The sequence below is a fragment of the Ciconia boyciana genome, chromosome 2 (genome assembly GCF_034638445.1).
Source record: "Ciconia boyciana chromosome 2, ASM3463844v1, whole genome shotgun sequence".
NCBI classification, from domain to species: domain Eukaryota; kingdom Metazoa; phylum Chordata; class Aves; order Ciconiiformes; family Ciconiidae; genus Ciconia; species Ciconia boyciana.
In genome coordinates this window covers 130,369,126-130,391,327 of record NC_132935.1, presented here as the reverse complement: position 1 = coordinate 130,391,327, position 22,202 = coordinate 130,369,126, and the positions used below count along the sequence as shown (strand labels likewise).

Here is a 22,202-nt window from a genome sequence, read left to right as displayed (position 1 = left end):
CCGTATACTCTATACTCGCTTGGAAGTGAACCTTATGGAAATTTCAGGCTTGTGAAGAACCTCGCAGATATTTCCACTTGAACTGCCATGGTAGCAATAACACACTGTGCTTGCAGCCTGCTGTCCACCTAGTGACCTTGAACTGCTTTGCAGTGGCTCCAGAGTGAGATGCTGAGATGGCGGGAGCCCTGCCCAGGGACCTGCGAGGGGCTGAACGGGGGCACACAGGAGAGTTTTACAGGCGGGCAGGTTTTACAGGGGGTTCAGTGAATTAGGCACACACATGCAGGTGTGTGCACAAATGTACAATCTTGAGCCCAGTCAATAAAAGCATGAAGGGAAAGACGGAGAAAGAGACTCGGTTCAACTACTGTCAGATACATGTGCAGCAATTCACCTCTGTAATCTCTATGCGCAATCACTGACAACACAAATCACCCATTCTCCTTCGCTGTCCTAAATGCCGCAATCATCGTTTGCAATCTAATATCGTATCTCACTGTCCTTCCAACACTAATGCAAAACCACATCAGAGCAATGTGCAAGGTGACTTGCAAAATGCATATAAACTCTGTGTCACACTGTTAGCGTGAACAGTTGAATTTCTGGGATGCTTGCTGGCACTTATGGCTGAGCTTGGGCTTGCATGGATGGGACACCTGTATTAGAGAACCATAACCTAGCCAAAAAAGTTGGGTTTGGTGGGAATGATACACACAGAGGCATACATAATTCTGTTCAGTTTGCTGCACCTCTTGCATACCGTCTATACAGTTCAGAGTGTAATGTACACAGACATAGCTTTTGTGAAATAAGCACAATCATGCTCGAATTCTGTGGACTACATAAAGCCTATTACCCAGATTGCTCATGTTATCTAGTTCATTCCTGTTTTTTGGTCCAGGATACTGCTTTAGCACAGTATTTTGAGGAAGAAATTGAAATAGGGGAAGATAAAAGGTGTTCTGTGGTTTCTTTTTAATTGGAGACTGGAGGCAAAGTGCCTCCAGATAATTTCTCAAAGAAAAGTCATTGTCTTCTCCCACTCTTGTCATTAATCTCTAAAATTATTGCACAATTTCTGTTTAATGTGTTAAGATTTCTTAATATGTTAAGACAATGTGGAAAGACAAATTTGAACAGGAGGGAGCATGTTTCTTTGAATGCATAATTTTTAAATCTTTGTCTGAAGTCTTCATTCGTCTTGCCAGGCCTTTTGCAGCTAAAAACTTAATCAAACTCAGTACGATTAAAAATACGTATTTTTATAAGGGCAATTCATCAAAAGAACTGGAAATTGCTACAAATATTGAGAGTGATGGTCATTCAGATTTTGTTGAAACAGAAATTCCTTATGCTGTAGCTGTGTTAACCAATGCTGAAATCCAGGTTTCCCAACATATGGCTCACATGATATTTGCAGTTCCCCAATTTTTTATGTGTTACAAAGGACTTAATACATTCACAGTAGCGAATGTCAATGTATGTAGCGCAACATGTGCTTAAATGTAATACCATGCTTAAATGTATTGCAGTGCATGTATGTTTCGCTGCATTGCATGATAGCCATCAATTTGTTTCCACAAACAAAAATTTGGGTTCCCTTGGTCTAAACGATTTCTGATTCTATAATTTTGTGTGATGTTGCATTAGTGTAGCCCTTTTTCACCAAGCAGAGTCAACAGGCCTAAGTTTGAAGTATGATGTGAATCCGTGGAGTCCTCACACAAGCTTTTTTGCTTGATTTGATTAATGAAGCTTAAAAGGAAGACTAGAAATTAAACTGAAATATAAAAAGCCTACAAAGCCATCACTTTAATTTGGACAATACTCAAGCCACTCTTTCATATTTCCCAGGTATTTATTTTGTATTTACATCTGCTCCAGATTATTTCCATTGGCAGATTGACATGTGTAACGGAGTTTCCTTCTTTACTGGTGAAGGCTTTGGTCAGCTCTTTCTGTGCTTTGTGCATTACAGTCACCAGGCAGAGCTGCTGATACCGATTTCTGGCCATATTTTGACCCTCACATTAGTGTGGAATAACTCACTCGGGTAGTCTCAGTGATGGACTCTCAAATTTCCAGTAAGAGAGTCACCAGCAAGCTGTTATTTTCCATTCCAGTTCTGGTGTCGCAGCCCAAGCAGTCTTCTGGTTTTTGTCAGCACATCACTTTGAAGTTTTGTAAGCCTGTGCAGGTATCCGTGTTGACAATCTGGTGTTGAGCACTGCATCAGAAACTCCGGCGATTTGAATGCGACAACGGCATTATTTGCAAATGTGGTTACTGTGGATTTTTTTTCCCCCAGATCACTCTCTCATTCCCCAGATTGTTCTATATCCAGCTCAGAAGGACATATTTATAAGACTTGTTATTCTGACTCACTTAGTCGAACAGTATTACACAACTATTTTTCTGTCAGTCATGGGATAATATTGCCAAAACCTCTGTGTATCTTTTCCTATGCATTTGCTGGTTTTGATGGGTATTCTACTAATCAGCAAGGTGGGAAGCATTGAATGGGTATCAAAAGACAGCCCCTGCTGCTGCGGACGGTTACTTAAGCAACACTCTATAATTTAGATGCTCGGTAATCAACTTGGGGCATTGCAACAGTTTGAGTTGTTTTTGTTAATAGAGATGAAATTATGGGTGTAACTAGCTGGCAGTCTTCAAACAGACTTTTGCAAGCTGTTTACTCAGCTGTCCCAGGGCAACAACTGCATACGTGAAGCGAATCCTTCCAATATCTCTGCTGTGGTATATTTAATTTATCGTGTTTTGCCACAATGTGAGAGAAACAAATTTTGAAGAAGGTAGGATTCATGTCAGATCCTACACCGCAGATAAGCTGTGACATTAGCTGCGTAGTTTGACATCACGGGTGAAGATTTTGTTACTTCAAAGTATATTCTTACTTATTTTCCAGTGATTTAAACCTCCAGAATCAAAAGGAGGAAAAGGAAAAAAAAATCACAGTATGTCTAGTATATGGACAAAGGTGAGTTTCATTTTTAAATCAACATGGCTAATAGTATCCTCTCGAAGCAGCTTCTGCGATTTGTCTAAATCTAGTTTAAACTAGTATATGCCTAGTTTAAGGGAATATAATTTGGTCCACCCAAACATGTACCAGTTTAAAAAAATAATGATTATTCCTTTTGTGGGCAAATCCTGTCAGATGTATGTTGCTCTTGATAACATTACTTCTTACTCAAAATTATGGTGATTTTAAGGTCAAAAAGACACATTCATCTGTGTCTCGATGGTTTTCAGTCAGAAGAAGATAATGGGAAAAATAGCCTTTTGGAAGTATGGACTTTGAAGACTAGTGAAATGATACTGGATCTCCCTTTAAAAAAAACAAAGATGTTAAACCAGTGAGCGAGGTCGTCTCTGAATCTTACTGAAATATTACAGAATGCTACTGTAACGGGAAAAAGGTGGCGATAAAATTGACAGGAAGGAATTAGGGGAAGTATTGAACAACTTGCAGGCAGTTTTAGCTGCCACTGAATCCTGTTACATTTTCCTCTCCACCTCAAACATCATGTGAAATAAAATAGTAATGCAGTTCTTCGATAACTGCAACAGAAAAGGGCTTGAGATAGGAAATAATATTACAGTCTGATTCAGAGCTGTGCGGGGCAAAACTGGCTGTAATACTTAAACGCAGAGCGAGCGTGAAGCCCTGCTTGCTGTCCTGTGAAGCTCTTTGCTAAAATCACGTATGGGGCTTGATGGATGTTGTGGTCCGAGCCGTGTCTGGGGCAGGGAGGGAGGAGGGGAGAGGAAGAAGGGAGAAGGTGAGGCAGTTATAAGGAGCGAGCCCAATCGATCACTCCTATCAGCTGCACAGAAAATTAACTACTTTACAATTCACTGGTGTATCTAATATGTCATATTCCTCAGCTCCAGAATAAAAAGGTGTAGCACTGCCGCGGTTAAGGCTGAGACTAGCTTACTGTCTTTGGCTCGTGGTCAAATTCATTTGAGCATGTGGAGCTGTTGTTGAATTTTTTTAAAAATAATTCTGAAAAGTTTTAGTGGGCTGCTTTCAACATTGTTTTTTAAAAGTTGGTAATGTCTAGACTGATTTCTTACATTGCAAAACACACTGAGTATCCCTTTTGCTGCAAAATGTTCCTTGTGATTCATAGGTCCTGGACACCCCCTTTAAGAACTGGAGCACTCGAGCTATAGATTTTCACTGTCATAAAGATGATAAAATGTATTAACCTAAACCAAAATGTCTCTGGCTGGCTTCTGAGAACTCAAACACAACCAGATGCGGTACTAACCGGCAGCGCTGGCATGGACTCGGATGGACGGGCCCAGATTCTCAGCTGACATATATCAGCGTAGCTCCCCTGCAGCTGCCGGGCCAGCTACCATCCAGCCGGGAGGGGAGGGCAGAGGAGGGGGGCTGCCTGCCTGCTGCCTGCTGCCTGCTGCCTGCCTGCTGCCTGCCTGCTGCCTGCCGCACTTCGTCTGCCAGCACTGGCTCTAGAGAAAAAAACAAATAAGCGGCAAAAGATACAGGCTCCTTGCTTAGCTTTACTTTTCTTTGATAACAATTTATGAACTGCTTTTTCACTGCTGAACAGTTGTTTATAAGCCAGGGAGAAATGAGAGACAAACAAAATGAGAAGGAAAAAAATAAATCAAATAGCCAACCACTCAAATTCAGAATAACTCTGTGCTGCCAGGTGATGACAGAGTTGCTTCAGACTTTCTCCTTGAAGGTGCGTAGCTTGCTGTACTGGCCAGTGAAGGAGTGAATTTATTAACTGCTGAGAGCGCAGGGGTACCTCATTTAGAAGGGATAAGCTGGCAATCAGAGGGGAAAGTTGTGAGAGAGATCTTTTCTGTCCCAAAAAAGAAGCTCCTTATCAAGTCCATCTTACTCAGAGCTTTGGGGAAGCACAACTGCTGAGCTAAGAAGGAAAGGATAGCAGAGAAGAGAAATTCTTTCTTGAATTGTAGAGCAAAGCACATCCCTACATACACCCCCATGGCCCTAACTACATCCCTGTGTACATGATCTACTTATCTGAGTAATTTGTTTAGGTCTCTGGCGCATTATGTGAGAAGAATTATACATTCACTGATTTGTTAGATGAGTTGCATCATTAGATTTTTGTTTGCATGACATGAACTGCCCAAAGCAACCACATAGTTAAAGCTAAAATATATATATAGTTTTTCTATTGTCTGTTCATAGACATAAGCAGAGTTATTGCCTCTAATAAAGCACAAGAAGGTAGACCCTTATTGCATCCTCGGGACTCGCAATACCATCAGCCGGACAGAGTTAAAGGGAGCAGGACTGTTCCCTGTTTGTAAGCAAGTCAGCTCTTGGACTGTGTTTCTGGGTCTGCCACTAAGGGCTGCTATGATATTGGGGCACTCTCAGAGTTTTCATTCACTGATCTGTAAACTGGGTCTCCCACCACATTTAGTGACACTGGGTTCATCTTTAAAGCAGCGTGAGGTGCGGCAGCACGGGCCCAGGCAAAGAGGCTGGGCAACTTCCACAGTTGGGTCCGTTGTTTACAAAATGCTTTGGGATTCCTGGAAAGCGTGGAGGCTTGTTGTTCGCTCACAGCAGATTGTGTCACCGATTCCCAGGCCAGTTGCCTCATAGACCTGAATTAACCAACCAAGCACTCAGAATATAAAATATTTTAAGTAGCGTGAAATCGTGCCTGCTATTGGGGAAAGCTGATAAACCTTCCAGCAGAGCCAGACTCTGCGACTGCTGGCAGGTTCCCTTCTGCCTGCTCCTGTCTGAAGATTGCCACCACCACCTTTCTCACCTAAGTTTGGTCTTTACTAGATGGCTGTTTGTTTTTCTTTGGTGTCTGCCGGATGTTTGAGTGAGCAATATGATTACACATGAGTTTATTGAAAACCCAGGCTGCTGCTGTACTAAATAAAATCAATGCAGGCCCAGAATTATATAGGACAGCTTTGCATTTAATATTTTAATTTCACATTATGCTGCCCCACGTACGAGATTTTCTGCAACGTGACAGTAAATGCTTGTTTCTCTTCTCTTTCTGCTGTTGGCAATGCAATACCTGTAAACTTATGGTTTCTTCTTTGGGGCGGTTGCTTATATTTATGATGGCAAGGAGTAAAACATATTGAAACAGTCGTGGTTACAATATTTATAGATTCTGAATGCATATTAAATTAAAAGCAAAGGAGAAGTGGAATTACATTTGTTTTGTAACACTGTACAGTTAAGGCCAGAACCATTCCTGCCAACGCATCTGCAAATGTTTTAGCTTGTAGCTGAGAATCAGCGCAACATTGCTAAACATGGGTGGACGGTATAGTACAGCCCAAGTGTCACCCACTGAATGAAGAACCCCACAGAGAATCTGGCTAGAGTAATTAATGAATCCATTTGGAAAAGTCAGTGCCCTTCAATTAGCCTGAATGTAGCGAAGCAGATGGGATCCCATCCTCCAGGGAGAAAATTGAGAAAGATCCTAAGAAATACTGCATTGGACTGATTTATCTGGGTAATTATAAGCCTCATTTGCACAAAACTGTTCAATATGGCTGCAGTGAGAAAATTAAGAATTTATAAAATGTTGATATGTGGCCTAAACTATCAGTGGTAGTGGAATCATCTGTCAAGCAGGATCTTGGTTCAGAATATTAAACTAATCATCAGCCAGGAGAGGCTGAAAGGCAAACTTGGCCGTGGAGCTGGGGGGCGGAGGGGATGTATTTCTAGCGAACCTTTTGTTAAAGGCTCCTGTGAGCTCATCTGCAGTGGAAACATTCGCTGCCATCCTAATTTGATATGGTGTCCTGCCTTGAAACATCCCGCAAGATTTCAGAAAGTGAAAGAATGCCTCTAAAGAAACTTAAAGAAAAAAAAAAGAAAACAAAATGCAAATTTGCTTTAAGCATCCAGTGGTGGAGGAACAAAATGAGAAGAGTGGTGACAGCATTTGAAAGTGTGTGCGTCCTAGCCTTATCCCAAGGAGACCCCTCTGTCCTTGTCAGCAGTCTCATTTTTAAGTCAAAGCCTCACAGGACTTACGTGTACGAATGGGAAGCTGCACAGTGTCTTTTAAGGGCTAAACTGGAAGCCACTACATCTATATTGTAACTGTGTTTATGTGTGATAGAAAAGGAAGCTGGAGACTTTATAGAAGCAGCAAAAGAAAAATAAACACTGTTTATGACAGCATTGACGTTGTGTAGAAATTATGGTCTGCAGTTTCTAGAGCTGAGAGGGGTTTTTGGCTATAGGGAAATTGCTATCCATCATCACAGATTTTTCACATACTTTGTGTGGTTAGAAACACCTCAGCTTAGATAGCTCCAAGCAGTATTTTGCAGAAAGTTTTCTGAATTTGGAGCTTCATCAGAAGTCTTGGACTTTTTAACGAATGGGACAGAAACCTAGTAGTCCTAGATAGGCAGCCCCAGAGAGCAAAGAAGTGGGCCGTAGATGGAGCAGGGCAGACTGAAGATGAGTCAGAGGAAAGTTGTGACAATACCTGGCACTGGCCAAAACCAAAGCAATTATTAACCCTGCCTGCAGTCAGAGAGCAGGGAGGCCTTGCTGTAGCCTCACCACTATTCCAGCTCTCCAAAATGCTTTCCTAGTTCAGAACACTTCTGTGCCATTCCAAAGCCAGCCTATTTTTCTCCCTCTGTTTTCTTACTCCCTCAGAAATGTCCACTTTTCAAAGATGGCAAATGTTGGTGGGTACCTGGGCAGCACCCTTCTTGCCCTCTCCTACCCTATCCGGCAACTCTATGCTGTATTGCTGTGTTGGTCTGAACACCATCCCCATTGAACTCGAAATTCAAAGTGTATTCATCTGTTTTAATGAATTAAAAAATCAGTTCTGGGCAGAATGTCAGACATAACAAATACTTTTAGGGCACTGAAGTGATGGCAGCAAAGCCGTGCGGCTCCGGTTGTAAGCCTGCCTTCCGCATTCGTTGATGTGCATAATGTATGCTGTTAATTTTTGTATTTTATTTTTTTCTTTTCTTACCTCAGGAGGCCTGAGATAATGCGGTGATGAGTGCAGTGGCTGGAGCAGCCAGGGTGGGATGTTCCCACTCCCAGTCGTCCTCTCAGCCTGACAGCAGGCAGTCTGAGACTGGCCCAGTTTGGCCTGTGACTGCACCTTCTCGCCCTCCACTGATAAATAAGCAGGCTAATTGAATTAATAAACAGATAGCTCTTTTCCCTGCCAGCTGGAGCACCATCAAAATGTGTGATAAATTATCTGTCAATGCTTTAACCGCAGGGAAAAAATGAAAAAATAGCTGCCTCAACCTTTCCTCTCCAACACTTCTCCCCCCTTTCCTCTTCCCCTGTCCACCCAAGCCCCCAATTTGGTTTGCCTCCACTCTCCTCGCCCCTTGACTTTTCTCCTTTGGCAGATCTCCAAAGAGAAGTAGCTGTGAGAGAGTAACTTATTTGGCCAGGCTGCTAATGGGTTATTAAGGCTGTAGGTGGTGGTAGGACGTTCCCCTGGCTCGGTGGGAAAGAGGGACGGAGGCTGTGGGAGCGCGGGGCACATGTTTGGGGCAAGACTGACTTACTGGCATGCCAGCCAAAAGGGGGAACTTCATCATAACCCTTAGTCCTGAATGGATGGGTAGTGCATGAGGCTTTTTAGTTTCAAACGAGAGGAAAATGGTGGGACAGAAGGACTCAGTGATTTCCATAATGCAGTCAGGATGTCCCTGCCATCACCTCTCAAAGTGCTCTTCCCTTTTGGAGATAACACATGTCTACGTAGAGTCCCTCAACAGCCCCATGTAACAGGAAATGAGAAAGATTTTGCTGCTTCACACTCTAGTTAGGAGGCAAATAGCTGAAGTTTCTATTGCATTACCTGGATTTCCAAAATACTTGTGTAAGTGCTTGTGTGCCTTTGCTGGCCTGGTTTCCCTCACTGCATCTCCTCTGTAAGTTTCCCAGTGAGCACGCTGGAAAAGCTTCCCAGTCCCTGTCTTTCTAAAGCAGCAAGAAACGGGAGGTGCTTTGGAGTCGCTGAGGAGACTGAGATGGGAATGAGATCACAGCGTTATGATCTTGTGCAGAACATGACTTTTTTTTCTGGTGCATATGTCAAATGAATCAGACAATGGTGGTGTCAGGAAGATGGATAATGCTGTCGGCAAGGCTGGGAGAGGAGACAGGAAGATGTGTTAAGCACCAAAACAAGACACTATTTATGCCTTTATCCCACACTCAGTAAAAGTGTACAAGAAATATTAAAAGAAGGAAGGTAGGGCAATAGCAGAAGCAGCTGGATCCCTGATGTACTTTTCAGAAGACCTCATCCGTGCTGTGAAGGACGGTGAGCACGGACGGGTAACTGGTGTGCAGGAGTTGCCTGCTCCTGTGCTCCTGGCAGCTGCTGCTGGTAGGTGGGAAGGTGTCTGGGTCTAGCATCGCCCTGTCCCCACGGAGGATGCTCACCCGACGCATGACCCATTCTGCCTCCCTCAGGGTGCAGGGTGCTGCGGGGACCCCCTGCCTGCCTTTGCCCAGGCAGGGCACCTCTGCCAGGAATTTGCCCTTAAGTTGTTATTTCTGCCCTCTTTCCCTTGGGCAGGAGGGACAGGGAAGAGTCCACAATCGAGCGAGGCAGGATACTCTGGACCTGTCACTCGATGCCGGAAAGGAAATCCTGCTTGTGTGACAGCCACCGCAACTGTGGGTCTAGCCAGGCCCCTGACCCGTGCAGATTCGTTCTGTATCCTGTGGTACGTGCTGTGGGAAAGCCAAATCCAGCTGCCCAGAAATGGCAGGATGAGTCAATGGCTTACCAAGCAGGCAGCATCCTTCCCTTCCCCGGGGAAGGTTGTTTTTTGGTTTGCTCTGACACGTTGTTCTGAAAAGCAGTATTGCCACAGAGTAAGCATACCATGTGCAAGAGAGTGAGCAGCTGAAATATTGCGTTTTAGTAAGTCATTGCTTGTCAGCCGAGCCATGGGAAGTGTGTGGGGATGCATTCCTAGCCCCTTCAAACACAAAGTAAAGCCCATTAGTGTAAATCACTAATTCCAATAAAAAAGAATAGTTGAGGGTTTGATTCTTTTTATCTCGTTTCACATTGTAGCTATCCTAAAGTGTATTTAAAAACCTCATGGCACTGATAGTGTAGCTAGCTGGTATCTGGTAGAGGGTCGAGATGTTGCTGCTCCTGGAGCCTCAAGTGGCTTTCAAATTCAATACATCTGACCCAAGATACTGCTGTTTAAAAGCAGCTGATGCACATGGGGTGGTGAAAAACAAGGCAGCAACTTGAGCTGTGTGTGAATGGAGAGGATGGCGTTGCAGGTGAAGAACAAAGGGGGGCACGGTGGAAGGCTGCAGCCTGAGGGATGAAGTCAGGGGGAGAATATGGGGAAAGGTGGGAGGGCGTAAGAGACCTTGCATGGGGGTGAAAAGGACCGTACATATCAACACTGATATGTTGAATGCTGAATATTCATGATAGCCATGCAGATAACTCTCAGCATAGATTATATTTATTTTAGAACAGGGAAAATTGACACAAAGCGAACCTGTTCAGACTCTTTACGGTTTGTATCTATGTACTACATGCCATACCCGAGTGCATGTATTTAAAAAGTCACTAGTCACGAGGTTTTCATAGGCAGATAATTGAAAGCTGTCTGCTGCATTAAAATGTTATTTTCACTTTTTTGGGTCAAATGCTGGAATTCAGCTTTAAAAAAATGTGAAATAACACATAAGAACATTCTCATTTTATATGTCCCTGTACTGTACTTTAAATTCTAGTCATTTCTTCAGAAAAAAAAAATCCATGAATGCTTTAAAAATGGTTCAGGAATCACTTAACTTTAGAAACAAAGGAGAAAAATAACTTCACCTGAAACTACGCGGTAATGAGACAATGTCTAATTACCTGCATTGAATTCTCCGGTCAGGCCAATAGGCTAATGACCATCAATACTCTTTCACAAAGAGCCCTGGGATCCCTAATGGCTGTAAGTGGTCAGGGCTTTGGTTTTACGTTTCAGAGTCTGGCTGGTATAATCTTGAAACAAAATCTACAGATCGTACCCTCTGCGCAGTCAGTGTGTGTGTGTGTGTGTGTGTGTGTGCACGCACACGCGCACGCGCGTGTGTGTACACCCTTGAGCACTGCACATCTGGGATGAAATCAAAGCACTTTTAAGTGCACATGTATCCCATTTCTGGCTTGCTAGTAGCCCTTTAAATGTGCTGGGTTTAATCCAGGAAAAACGAGTATTCAAAAATCACACCAGTGAAGGAAAAAAAAACCACCCAAGTTTTATATACTTGGATGGCATTTTTCTTTGAATATGAATGATTTAATCATAATCAGCCTTAGTGAGAGGTGGGCGATGAAAGTTCAGAAATCTTCTGACAGAGAAAGACTTTGAACCTGCCTTTCTCATGTCCTTGGTGTGTATATTATGCTCGTGAGAGGGAAAAGGAAAGCAAGCAACTTGCATCCTCGGCAAGAAACTGAAGTCACGCTGTAAGGGATCTCAAGGCTTCAGAGCAGTATTCTGCAGAGAGATTTTTGCGATGCTAATCCCGTCTGATCCTTGAGTACAGATTAAAATACCCAAACCCACAGTGTTCTTCCCAGCATTAAAGAGTGCTCTGATTTGAGGATTTGCTCCATATCTGGCTTGTAGCGGAAATTCCCCAAACTTCCTCTGAAATCAATTCCCACTTTTCTCATTTAATACATTCATAAATGTTCATTGTGGGCTCAGGCAGGATATATATATAGCAGTGCAAGCCCTGAACAAGCACTTCCCACTTGCATTGTACTAGAAGATGGGAACATGATTTTAGAAACCTGGTTACAGCGTTTGCTTGCAGGAGTGAGGAAGACCTGAGCTCCAGCCCCTTTGACAGAGGCTTTGCCAAAGTGGTTTATGTCCGATGTGAAGAAAGAGCCCATGGTCTCTTGGCTCAGGAATGAGCTGTAATACAGGCGTTAGAGAATAGATCTGGAAGATGGGCAGCACAGACTCAGGTGCCTCGAGCTCAAGTTTTCCCACTTTCCTGCAGGGTGCTATTAATACTGAGTGATTTTATCGCCACCTCCTTTTTCTGTGTTTTCCACGGGTGACAACCTAGCATGCATGGGAATATCCCACAGATTAACCTGGCAGAGTAACTAAGCAAAAGACTGTCTATTTGGAGAATTAGGATGCCGATTAGGTATGTGCCTGCCTACTGATAGCAGGCACAGGCAATTAATCCCCAAAGTGTCAGGCATTTTGCTGTCAGAAACCTGCCTCTCCAGGGGTAGGTAGCAGCTAAGTAGTAGCTTTCCTTTTGGACTCTGGCATGCAGAGGGGAAATCAGGCAGAATTTGGTTGTATTTTTTGGATCCTTCCATTGGTATTGTATGTTGAAATTATATGACACCATTTGCCAGTAATAAATCACTTTGCTGTCTGTTGTGTGATTACATAATTAAATATCCTTTGTCATGGATACACATGCAGGGATTGACTTAGACTTGGTGGGAATTAGGGGTTTGATTTTTTGAACTTTACATTTCCTGACTCCTGTGCAAATCAAATCCAGTTGTTTAACACTGCGTTGAGAAATGATTCATGCAAGAAATAGTAAAGAGTGAGAAGCACAAACCGTACTTTCAGTGTATTTTCTGTCTTGATTATAATTTAGATGTTCATTAAAAATGTGTGTAGAATAGGAATGGAGAATTTAGTATTTTTCTGTTTCTAATCTTTAAAAAGGTGGTGCATTGCATGAGGATAATGATGCTTAACTCCTTTGCAAGGTGCTTTGAGATGAACAGAAGGAAATTGCTGGGTGGAGACGGGATGTAAACTCACCTGTCTTTTCTGCTGTCCCTGGAGCCGTGGTCATTCTCAATGAGATGCCATCACCAGAAGATGGCAGTTCTGGCAGAGCACCCTTGGGCCACACTGGCTGCGACCTGCATTGGGTTACTTAAAACGGGCAGTTGTCTGGAGGTGTCACTGGTACTGCTGTCACCGGCAAGCGTGGCTGCTCAGAGCTCCTCCGTGCCCCGAGTTCAGGGACACTGAAGCAGCTCTTGCAGCTGACCCATCCTTGAGCAGCATGGTGTCTATTCGTTTTATTGCTGCTTTGATTGTTTGCTGTTGATTCTCGCTGCTTTCTGCTGAGGTTTAATTCAATTTGCATTTGGAAGGACAAGGGAGCAAATTTGTTATTTTTATTAGAGGCTAAGCTGCACTGAAAGCTGGATGATGATCCATTGTTCGTGTTGCTACAAAATCTGATTAAGTAGGGAAGAAAGCACAAAGGAAGGGAAAAGTATAATTCAGATTTGCCAAACAGCCTGAGAATAATTAGAAGATTAGCAGTTTGGCGCTGTTTACTGGCGAGTTGTGAATTAAATGCATCCCCCTTTTCTCTTTACATTAGTGTAATGTGTCACTTTGGTTCTGGATTCCATGTCCTTCACACACCTCTCACTCCTCCTTCAGTCAATATGCAGGACTGTATTTTACTGCACAAGAAATGTAGGAACAAGCATTTAATGTGGCATCAGAGATTTTCTAATTGCCAGTCTCTGAAATGTGCTCATAAGTATCTGCAGCTCGCTTATTGAGTGGAGATGAATCGCCTCCAGTTTGCTTTTATGAATGTGAGTGGAACATTTGCAAAGAGTGGTTTCTGTTATTTACACTGTGAAATGCTTGTAAGCAGCCAACTATAAAAGACCTGAGTGACATTTATGCTTGAGTTCTCTCATCGCAGTCATAGTTGGAGGAAAGGATAAAATTCACTGTGATGCTCTGAAATACGCTGGGTGAAGTTCTGCTCGCAGCTTTAGCTGCCACCGCCTTAACTCCATGTATTCATCTTGGGTATGATGCTTAGAGGAGCACGATTAAAAAAGAAAACTTGACCATGGCAGATGAGAAAACAATATTAGTGCCATTGAAGTCAATGGTATGCTTGCCATGAAGTTTGGCTAATCAAGATTTTTACCTTGAGGTTGCTATTTAATTGCAGATGTGTGGGGATGCTTGATATCTGTATTTTTTTCTGATTTCCCACCCCCCTCTAATCTCTTCTGTCCCCTGTGGGTAACTTATTACACCCCTGTATAACGGGGACTAGAATCACAGTCACTAGTGCAAGAAAATATCTTTGAGATCATATTCCATCTGCCTACAGGGGTCTGATATAATCTCCTGATAAGAATATACCAGACATTAAGCTGATACTACAGCTGGTCTTGTCTCTTCTCTAATTTAGTGGGATTTGGGCATGCAGACCAGAAGGGGAAGAGAATCTTTTTCTGAGTGCAGCAATGCACACTTACTCAGAACAATTCAATCATATTCAACACCAGCACTCCATGTCTGTCCCAACCTAAAATTCAGCTGGATGATATAATAGCTTATTGTTTGATGCAAGCACAGACCACTCAGGTAGTAACATCTGTAAAATTGGAGGAGATTTTTGCCATTTCTCCACTGAGGAATAAATGGGAGAAAGTTGTAGTTTATTGTCATATACAGATTATGGCATATAATATAATATTTATAGCCTGTGGTACTATAACTATAACATGCTATAAATATTATAAATATTTATATACATATGAAAACCCCAACATTATTTGAGTTTTTAGTTGTGGGAAAAGCAACCTCCAAATTCACAGTTTTATTTATCTTTTTTCTTCTTTTCTAACAAACTGAAAAAAATGCTGTTTTTCACTAGCAATTTTGGAGAAAGAAAGGTGGGGCAAAAACCAAGGCAACCTTGAAATACATGTCATGATAGAGAAAAATTAGAAAGCAGCAAGATCCTGGACTGTAGAAGTGTTAGGGAAGCTGATATTATTTTTCATTCATGATTTCAAATGCTTGTAGCCCATTTTTGGCAGACTTAGGGTTTGCCCAAAGATGTTCAGTGAATAAATTATGATCTATGTTGATAAAAGGAAACATCGAGCAATTCACTGCACCATGATGTCAGGCTTTAGATGGAGGAAGCACTGTGAAAACTGTCTCTTTCCAAAAAAACCAATATTCCAGGTACAATGATAACTTCTTTGAGGTGTTAACTTCATACGACATTCAGTGGGGTGGCTTCAGAATAAATGTGTTAGTTAGGGGCATTACCATGAGGAATAGTACAGGGAACACAACACTGATACCTGTGGAGCTCTAATATCCACTGTTTCTATTTCCTCCTAAGCACCAAAGATGAGAGTTTATGTGCTTCTGGCTTCCAGTAGGATCAAAAGGGAATTTTCTTTATTCACTTGATCAGAGGCAAAGCAGGCTGTTCCCTATGAAAGATTTCTCATGTTGTCTGTGTCACTGACAGCCATTAATGGAAATGTCATGATTGAGTGGAAATCAGCTGTAACTGATGTTGGTCACTATGTTACTTTGATGAAATAATAAAAATAATCAGTAAGGGCCAAAAGCCAGGTAAGACGGGCACCTGCATTTCCTCTTGGCTGGAGGTTGGTGGGGATTTTTTTGAAAATTGCACTAGAAAAGGGAGAGAAGAGGGATTGTGCCCTAAAAGCCACTACCACTGAGGTTAGTAGAAATTTCGGGGTTTGGTGAGAGCAGATCTGAGTAGCCAGTCCTCTGTTTCAGCCCCACTTTGTGAACTGCCAGGTACCCGCAGGCCCCGGTGAAGTCAGTCACACAGTTCCTGAAAAACTGAACGGCTGCAGGATCGGGTCCTGGCTTATCGTTTCATTCTAGAGGGGATTTGCTAATGTAGTCAGTCCAGTAAGCTCAATTTTGATGCCATCACATTTTGTTTGACACTAAACTAAAGCAGCTGTTTGCAATTAGCACACATAAAAAGAACAATAACAAAAATGCAGCCTGCCCTTCCAGCTCGTCATATACTCAATGCAAAGAGTTCACCAAGTTCTGGTGATTTTCCCTCCCTGTGCTCTAACTAAAACATCCAAAACAATTGACCTCTCTGAAGACCAAAGGAAAAAAAGATGTTTATCGTTCCCCAAATGTTTCTGATGGGCAGCAGCGACTGGTGAACGGAAGAGAAACGCTGCTCCGGGTGCGTGTGCAGGCAGGGCTCTCGCTGCTGCAGAGCTGATCTCAGCACGAAGTGGAAGGGAGGCGAGGGCCGGGCCATGGCTGTTGCTGCGCTGGGACAGGATGAGGTAGAGAGCTGGTTTCTTACCAGGACTGGGATCCAGGGCAGCTGGCCCACCCTCCCATTGGGAACAGTGAACAAGGAGCTTGTAAAATACACAGACCAAATGGAAATGACCCCTATTGACTGAAACCAGCTGCATGTCAGACCTCTCACTGTCTCTCTTGATTTGCTATCTCAAATAAATGGATGTGGTAGAAGGGGCTATGGAAAGAAAACAAAATAATTTATTCTCCTTGAAGTCGCGCCACACTAATAAGCCACAGTTTTTACAGCTGAAAAAAAATGTTTATTCGCAGATTAAGCTTTTCCCTCTTTTTTTTTTGGCTTTGAAAGTCTGCAGTTTAGAGTAAGGCATGCTGTAGTTCAGTTTCAGAGGTCTTTGACAAATATAGCATTGGTAGATTTTGTTAGGTATTCATCACATAAAACTGCTGGCTAATGAGAGCTTGGGTTTTTTGCATTTTGATTCAGAAAACAAAGTTACGGCAGCTTTTGTTGGTGCTTTGGCTTAGATCTGTGTGGTGGCTCAGCCACGTGAAAAAGGTCTTAGCGAGTTTTGAAGAAGAATGATGTGCAGAATGACTTGACTTATTCATGTGTTGCTTTCCATAGTTTTCCTAATGCACTCCTGGGTAACACCAGTTATTCTGAGCATTATGAAGAGCTGCTTGCAGTAACGAGGGTAGCACTTGAATTCGGAAACGTTAAGGACGACAGCTGCTCAAATCCTCCATTTTATACCCAGGATGGGTTACTACTATTGATGTTAGATTGAGCTCCGTTCTGACTTTAGAGGTAGGGAAGAAGGTATTTAACCTCGCTGCCCTAGTTGCCTGAATCTCTTTTTGAGAAGATTGTGAGGTTGTGACACATGCTGTAGTGTGGTCAGCGTTTGATAGGCTTTCTTAAGGAAACTTCTTAAAAGTCATCAGTCTAGTTTTCCTTCACGCAAACTGAGGCACTGATGTGTTTTGCAAATGTATCTTTTCTTTTTTTAAAAGTCTTGTTCAGCCAATTGATCATTAGAGAAATAAGCCACCAAATTTGGATTAATGGATCTATTACAGTGTCTCAGTGGAATGACCTTCATGAAGTCTGCAAAAACATGTGGGATACAAAAATTTGAGGATGATACTTTGAATTGACCCTGCTACTTCTTTTTGCCTCCCACAACCTTCTTTTTTTTCTCTAATATTTTTCTTTCTTTTTCTCCTTAATAATTTGTTTTTTCCTCACTCCCAGGTGCACAAACACAGTAGGGTAGCAGCTTTGCACACAGGAGGCTTTACCTGTGGCCTTGCAGTGGAGTTGCACAGACAGATGTTATTTCAATATAAAGTAGATTAGATTGAAATTCCCGTCTATAGGTTCTGAGTATCCTGGCGGTCACTCTCTTTGCTTTAAAGACAAAACCACAATGCAGTTCAGCCTGGTCATTGCTCCTCCACTGGCAGATTTCAGCCACATTGGCTTGTAGGATCTTCTGACCGTCATCTGTGACCCACAGATATTGATATGGGGAAAGGCACACCTCTGTTCCTCATACCACTGCTGTTTCTTGCTGGCTGTCCTATAGGTGGCATCTCTTACGGATGAGCTATCTGCTATTCATTATATCCTCTGGCTGGATAATGAATTATGAGCTAGTTGATGGGTTATTCAGATCATGCTAGTCTGGCATCAAGTGATACCGTGGACCTCCTTCCTTCCATTTTTATCTTACCATTTTCTGCTGACTAATTACTTGCATTAGTGAGAGTAAACCAAGCTTACGCTGACTTCTTCAAAAATGTAAAGAGGTCTTGGGTGGCTGCCTGTAAAGAATGTTCTACGTTGAGCAAGATGCAGAACCATGAATGCAAAGAAGGTTTCCATCAGTTTGGAAGGAGCCCTTCTAGCTGACATCTGTCAGGCTCTACCTTTGGCACACTCTTCTAGGATGTGGGTGATTTCAGTAGTCCAAGGGTAGGATGACACCAGCGAGGTGTCTGTATGCCAGTACAGCTCACAGCTTTGGGATGACCCTGTAACTGCGCTGAAAGGGAACCATTTTTCTCTGTATTTCAGCTATAGCGTTAGTACACAAGGGCCCTATCCTGCAGTCCAAAATGTGGCATCCCTTCCCATTGCCCTTTGGTGGTGTTCATGCAAAAGTGATCGAATCCCATTGATATTAAGGAGAGTTTTGCCCTAGTCAGGACTTCAGGGCCCAATCCAGTGACAGTACAAAACATGAGGAGTACAAAACAGAGAGAGGGATTAGCATGTGATAACGACACAGCAGACATTTGAACTTTCCAGCAAGGAAAAAGTATCAGGTTGAGGCCACCCTCATTATTTTCCTGTCTTTCTGATGAAAGACCAGGTTGAGTGCTAGTACAACTGCAGAATATATTTGAGCCTGAATTTGAAAAATACGTCAATGCAATGTATTTAACAATGAGTCTTTTAAGTAACGTTTGTAGTAAAAACAAGAGGGCAACTTTGTTTCACCTTTATTTTAATCAGACTTTCCTTTTTAAAAGTTGCAAGAATACAAGCTTGATGAAGGTAACACTACTGAGCTGGCCAAAGAGAAAAGGATGAGAGCCAGTTATTTTTCCTCAATAGCACAGTAGGAAATGTGTAACTGTTAAATTGTACTTCAGATGTTTATATCTTTACATATTTACAGCGGAAAACTAGATTAGAGCCCAAGAATATGTTCTTTCTCAAACTGAAATAAGATGCCTTTTATCAAGGGAACAACAAGAAAAAAACTAAATAAATCTCAAAACACAGGACAAAGCACCATTTCTACAACGGCAGAAATCTTATTCTGATTGCTCAGATCATCATGTATGAATGCTGAATTTTCTGCCTTGTTCTGTTCCAGAGACTGAAGGCAGCACTGACTCATCATCCTGCCGCCATGTCGAACGGGAATATGAACACCATGGGCCACATGATGGAAATGATGAGCTCGCGGCAGGACCAGACGCCACACCATCATATGCACTCACATCCACATCAGCACCAGACGCTGCCACCTCATCACTCATACCCACATCAGCACCAGCATCCAGCGCACCATCCTCATCCTCAGCCTCATCACCAGCAGAATCATCCCCACCACCACTCCCACTCGCACCTTCACGCGCACCCGGCACATCACCAGACCTCGCCGCACCCCCCGCTGCACTCAGGCGGACAAGCACAGGTAGACCTTCATGCCATGCTGCATCGCTGAGTTTTGCTGTTATGTGGAGTTAAAGCCTGATCCCTGTATTGTTTCTTCTTGCACACGTCTTGTTAGATACAAGCCCCTCGGGCTACTCATAAATATCTGCTATAGGTGGTGGGGAAGCGCAAACTTTATTCAGAAAACAGAGTGAAGCAACAACTTTTGTTGCTTAATTTGCCAGATATTTGTAATATCTTACTTAATAAGGAGCTCCAAGGATTTTCAGTGCTCTGAGCTCTGCAGATTGCCACCTATCTTGTTATGGACAAGGTATATTATGGAGATTAGCATATTATATATGTTGCTTAATGTGCTTGAACCTAACCTTCTCAGGCCAAGATTTAAAGAGCTGTATGTGTTCTACCTGCAGAAATACATAGCACTTCAGTGAAGTAAAATGGCACTGGTGGGGGTGTGTGTGGTGGGGTGTGTGTGTGTATGTTTTCAAGACTGGAGATAGTAGCGGTAGCTTTAAGGTAAGATGCATTGGCTTAGCAGAAAAGAAAAAAGGATCCAGACCCTGTGAAGGGGATAGCAGCCCCCAGCTGCAGAGTATGAGAGAAAGCCAAGATTAGCTGGGAGTGCAGGCAATAGTTGGTGGATGTTGTGACAGGAGAAAAAGATGATGAAGCCAGTCCAAGGAGAGAGATTTAACCAGGAAGGCAATTTTGATTTGGATTCAGGTGATGAGAACTCAGTGAAGGTCTCCATTGAATGAGATGAAGGTCTCAATTTTTGGACCAGCTATATTGGCTTCACCAGGTGAATTTGGATAATTCAGTATCTGAACTGAATGTTTCTTGAACAAGTCATCATGGACTTTAGCAGAGTCATTTTTAAGAGGAATTCTATTAATGTCTTAAGACGATAGGCTTCTGCATAGGATCGCAGAAGAAAAATAAAGCTCTGGGGCCAGTGACTGTAACATGTCAGGTCAGGGGAGCAAATTTAAGGAGGACAAGTGGGCAGTGCATAGAATGAGGACAAAGAGGAGTGCCAGCCATAAGAAGTTCAATCTGTGAAGTATTGTGTTGCTTGCAAATACCTTTCAGACAAGCTCTTAGAAAACATTAAAGAAAATGAGAGGATTTGGCTGACATCCCAGTGTCCCACAACATTAACTATTTACTAACATCTAGCTTTATTATTGCAGAGGCTGCAAGCATATGGGATTTCCCTAAAGCATTTGCTAATGTAAAATGAATTGTCAGCTTTAGAGAAACAGTCTAAATAAGAGAACAGCAGACTCCCCTGTGAGAAGATGTCCAGAGCTTTCCTAAGTTTAGTTCAGTTTTTACTTTGTGAATTCAATTATTTTCCCATCTGTTAATGAGTTATTTTCCTTGGAGTTGTTTAAAAACTCCAATAAAAAGACATTATCTCATAACAGAGAAACCAAAAGTAACCTGATGGCTGTCTTGGAGATCCATGAGAGACTAAGGATGAAGTTCTGCTTAGCAGACTGAGGACCTCATGGATGAGATGGAGGAATTCATTTAATCTCTCTGAGGCTTTTAAAATGAGAGTAATAGTACTGACACCTCACCGAGGGGTTGGGAGGATAAACATGTTAATGCAGGTGGGGGAGTCAGATACCACGGGATGGAGCACTGCTGCAAAACGTCCATATTACCACTTTTAACAGGTGAGCAGAAAACAGCTACAAGAGAAAACAAACCTCCCAAGTTTAAGGATAAGACATCAGCCAATGAGCTAGTGTGCTACAGCCACCTACAGAATAGAATAGAATAGACTATAGAATAGACTATTTCACTTGGAAAGGACCTACAACAATCATCTAGTTCAACTGCCTGAGCAATTCAGGGCTGACCAAGTTAAAGCATATTATTAAGGGCATTGTCCAAATGTCTCTTAAACACTGACAGGCTTAGGGCATCAACCACCACTCTAGGAAGCCTGTTGCAATGTTTGACCACCCTCTCGGTAAAGAAATGATTCCTAATGTCCAGTATGAACCTCCCCTGGTGCAGCTTGGAACCACTCCCATGCGTCCTATTACTGGACACCAGGGAGAAGAGATCAGCACCTCCCTCTCCACTTCCCCTCCTCAGGAAGCTGTAGAGAGCAATGAGGTGGCCCCTCAGCCTCCTTTTCTCCAAACTAGACAAGCCCAAAGTCCTTAGCAGCTCCTCGTAGGACATTCCTTCCAGCCCTTTCACCAGCTTTATTGCCCTCCTCTGGATGCATTCAAGGACCTTCACATCCTTCTTACATTGTGAGGCCCAGAACTGCATGCAGTACTCCAGGTGAGGCCGCACCAACGCTGAATACAGCAGGATAATCACCTCTTTTGGCCGGCTGGTTATGTTGTGTTTGATGCACCCCCGGATGCGGTTTGCCCTCTTGGCTGCCAGGGCACACTGCTGACTCACACTGAGCCTGAGCTGACCAGCACCCCCAGGTCCCTTTCTGCAGGGCTGCTCTCCAGCCACTCCTCTTCCAATTTATATTTGTGCCCAGCGTTACTCCATCCTAGGTGCAGAATCCAGCATTTCGACTTGGGAAATTTTATGCCATTAACCATAGCCCAATGCTCCAATCTATCTAGATCCCTCTGCAAGGCCTCTTGTCCCTCAAGAGAGTCAACAGCACCTCCCAGTTTGGTACCATCAGCAAACTTGCTAATGGTGCATTCAACTTCTGCATCCAGATCATTGATAAAAAGATTAAACAGAAGTGGCTGTAGAATTGAACTGTGAGGAGCACCGCTGGTGACCTGTCACCAGCCAGATGTAGCCCCATTCACTACAATTCTTTGAGCTCTGCCCT

The 22,202-nt window shown here is 43.0% G+C and overlaps 1 protein-coding gene across 11 annotated transcripts in view; it reads left to right on the top strand.

Annotated features, from left to right (window-relative positions):
• CREB5 (cAMP responsive element binding protein 5) overlaps positions 1–22,202 on the top strand; it is a 262,926-nt gene that overhangs the window by 227,432 nt on the left and 13,292 nt on the right. For all 11 annotated transcript variants that reach the window (XR_012041160.1, XM_072854058.1, XM_072854063.1 and 8 more), the window contains one exon: positions 19,065–19,388. Coding sequence is in view for 10 of the 11 variants with exons in the window: in XM_072854058.1 (XP_072710159.1) it covers positions 19,065–19,388 (324 nt within the window). In the remaining variant the exon portion in view is untranslated. The remainder of the gene's footprint in view (positions 1–19,064; positions 19,389–22,202) is intronic.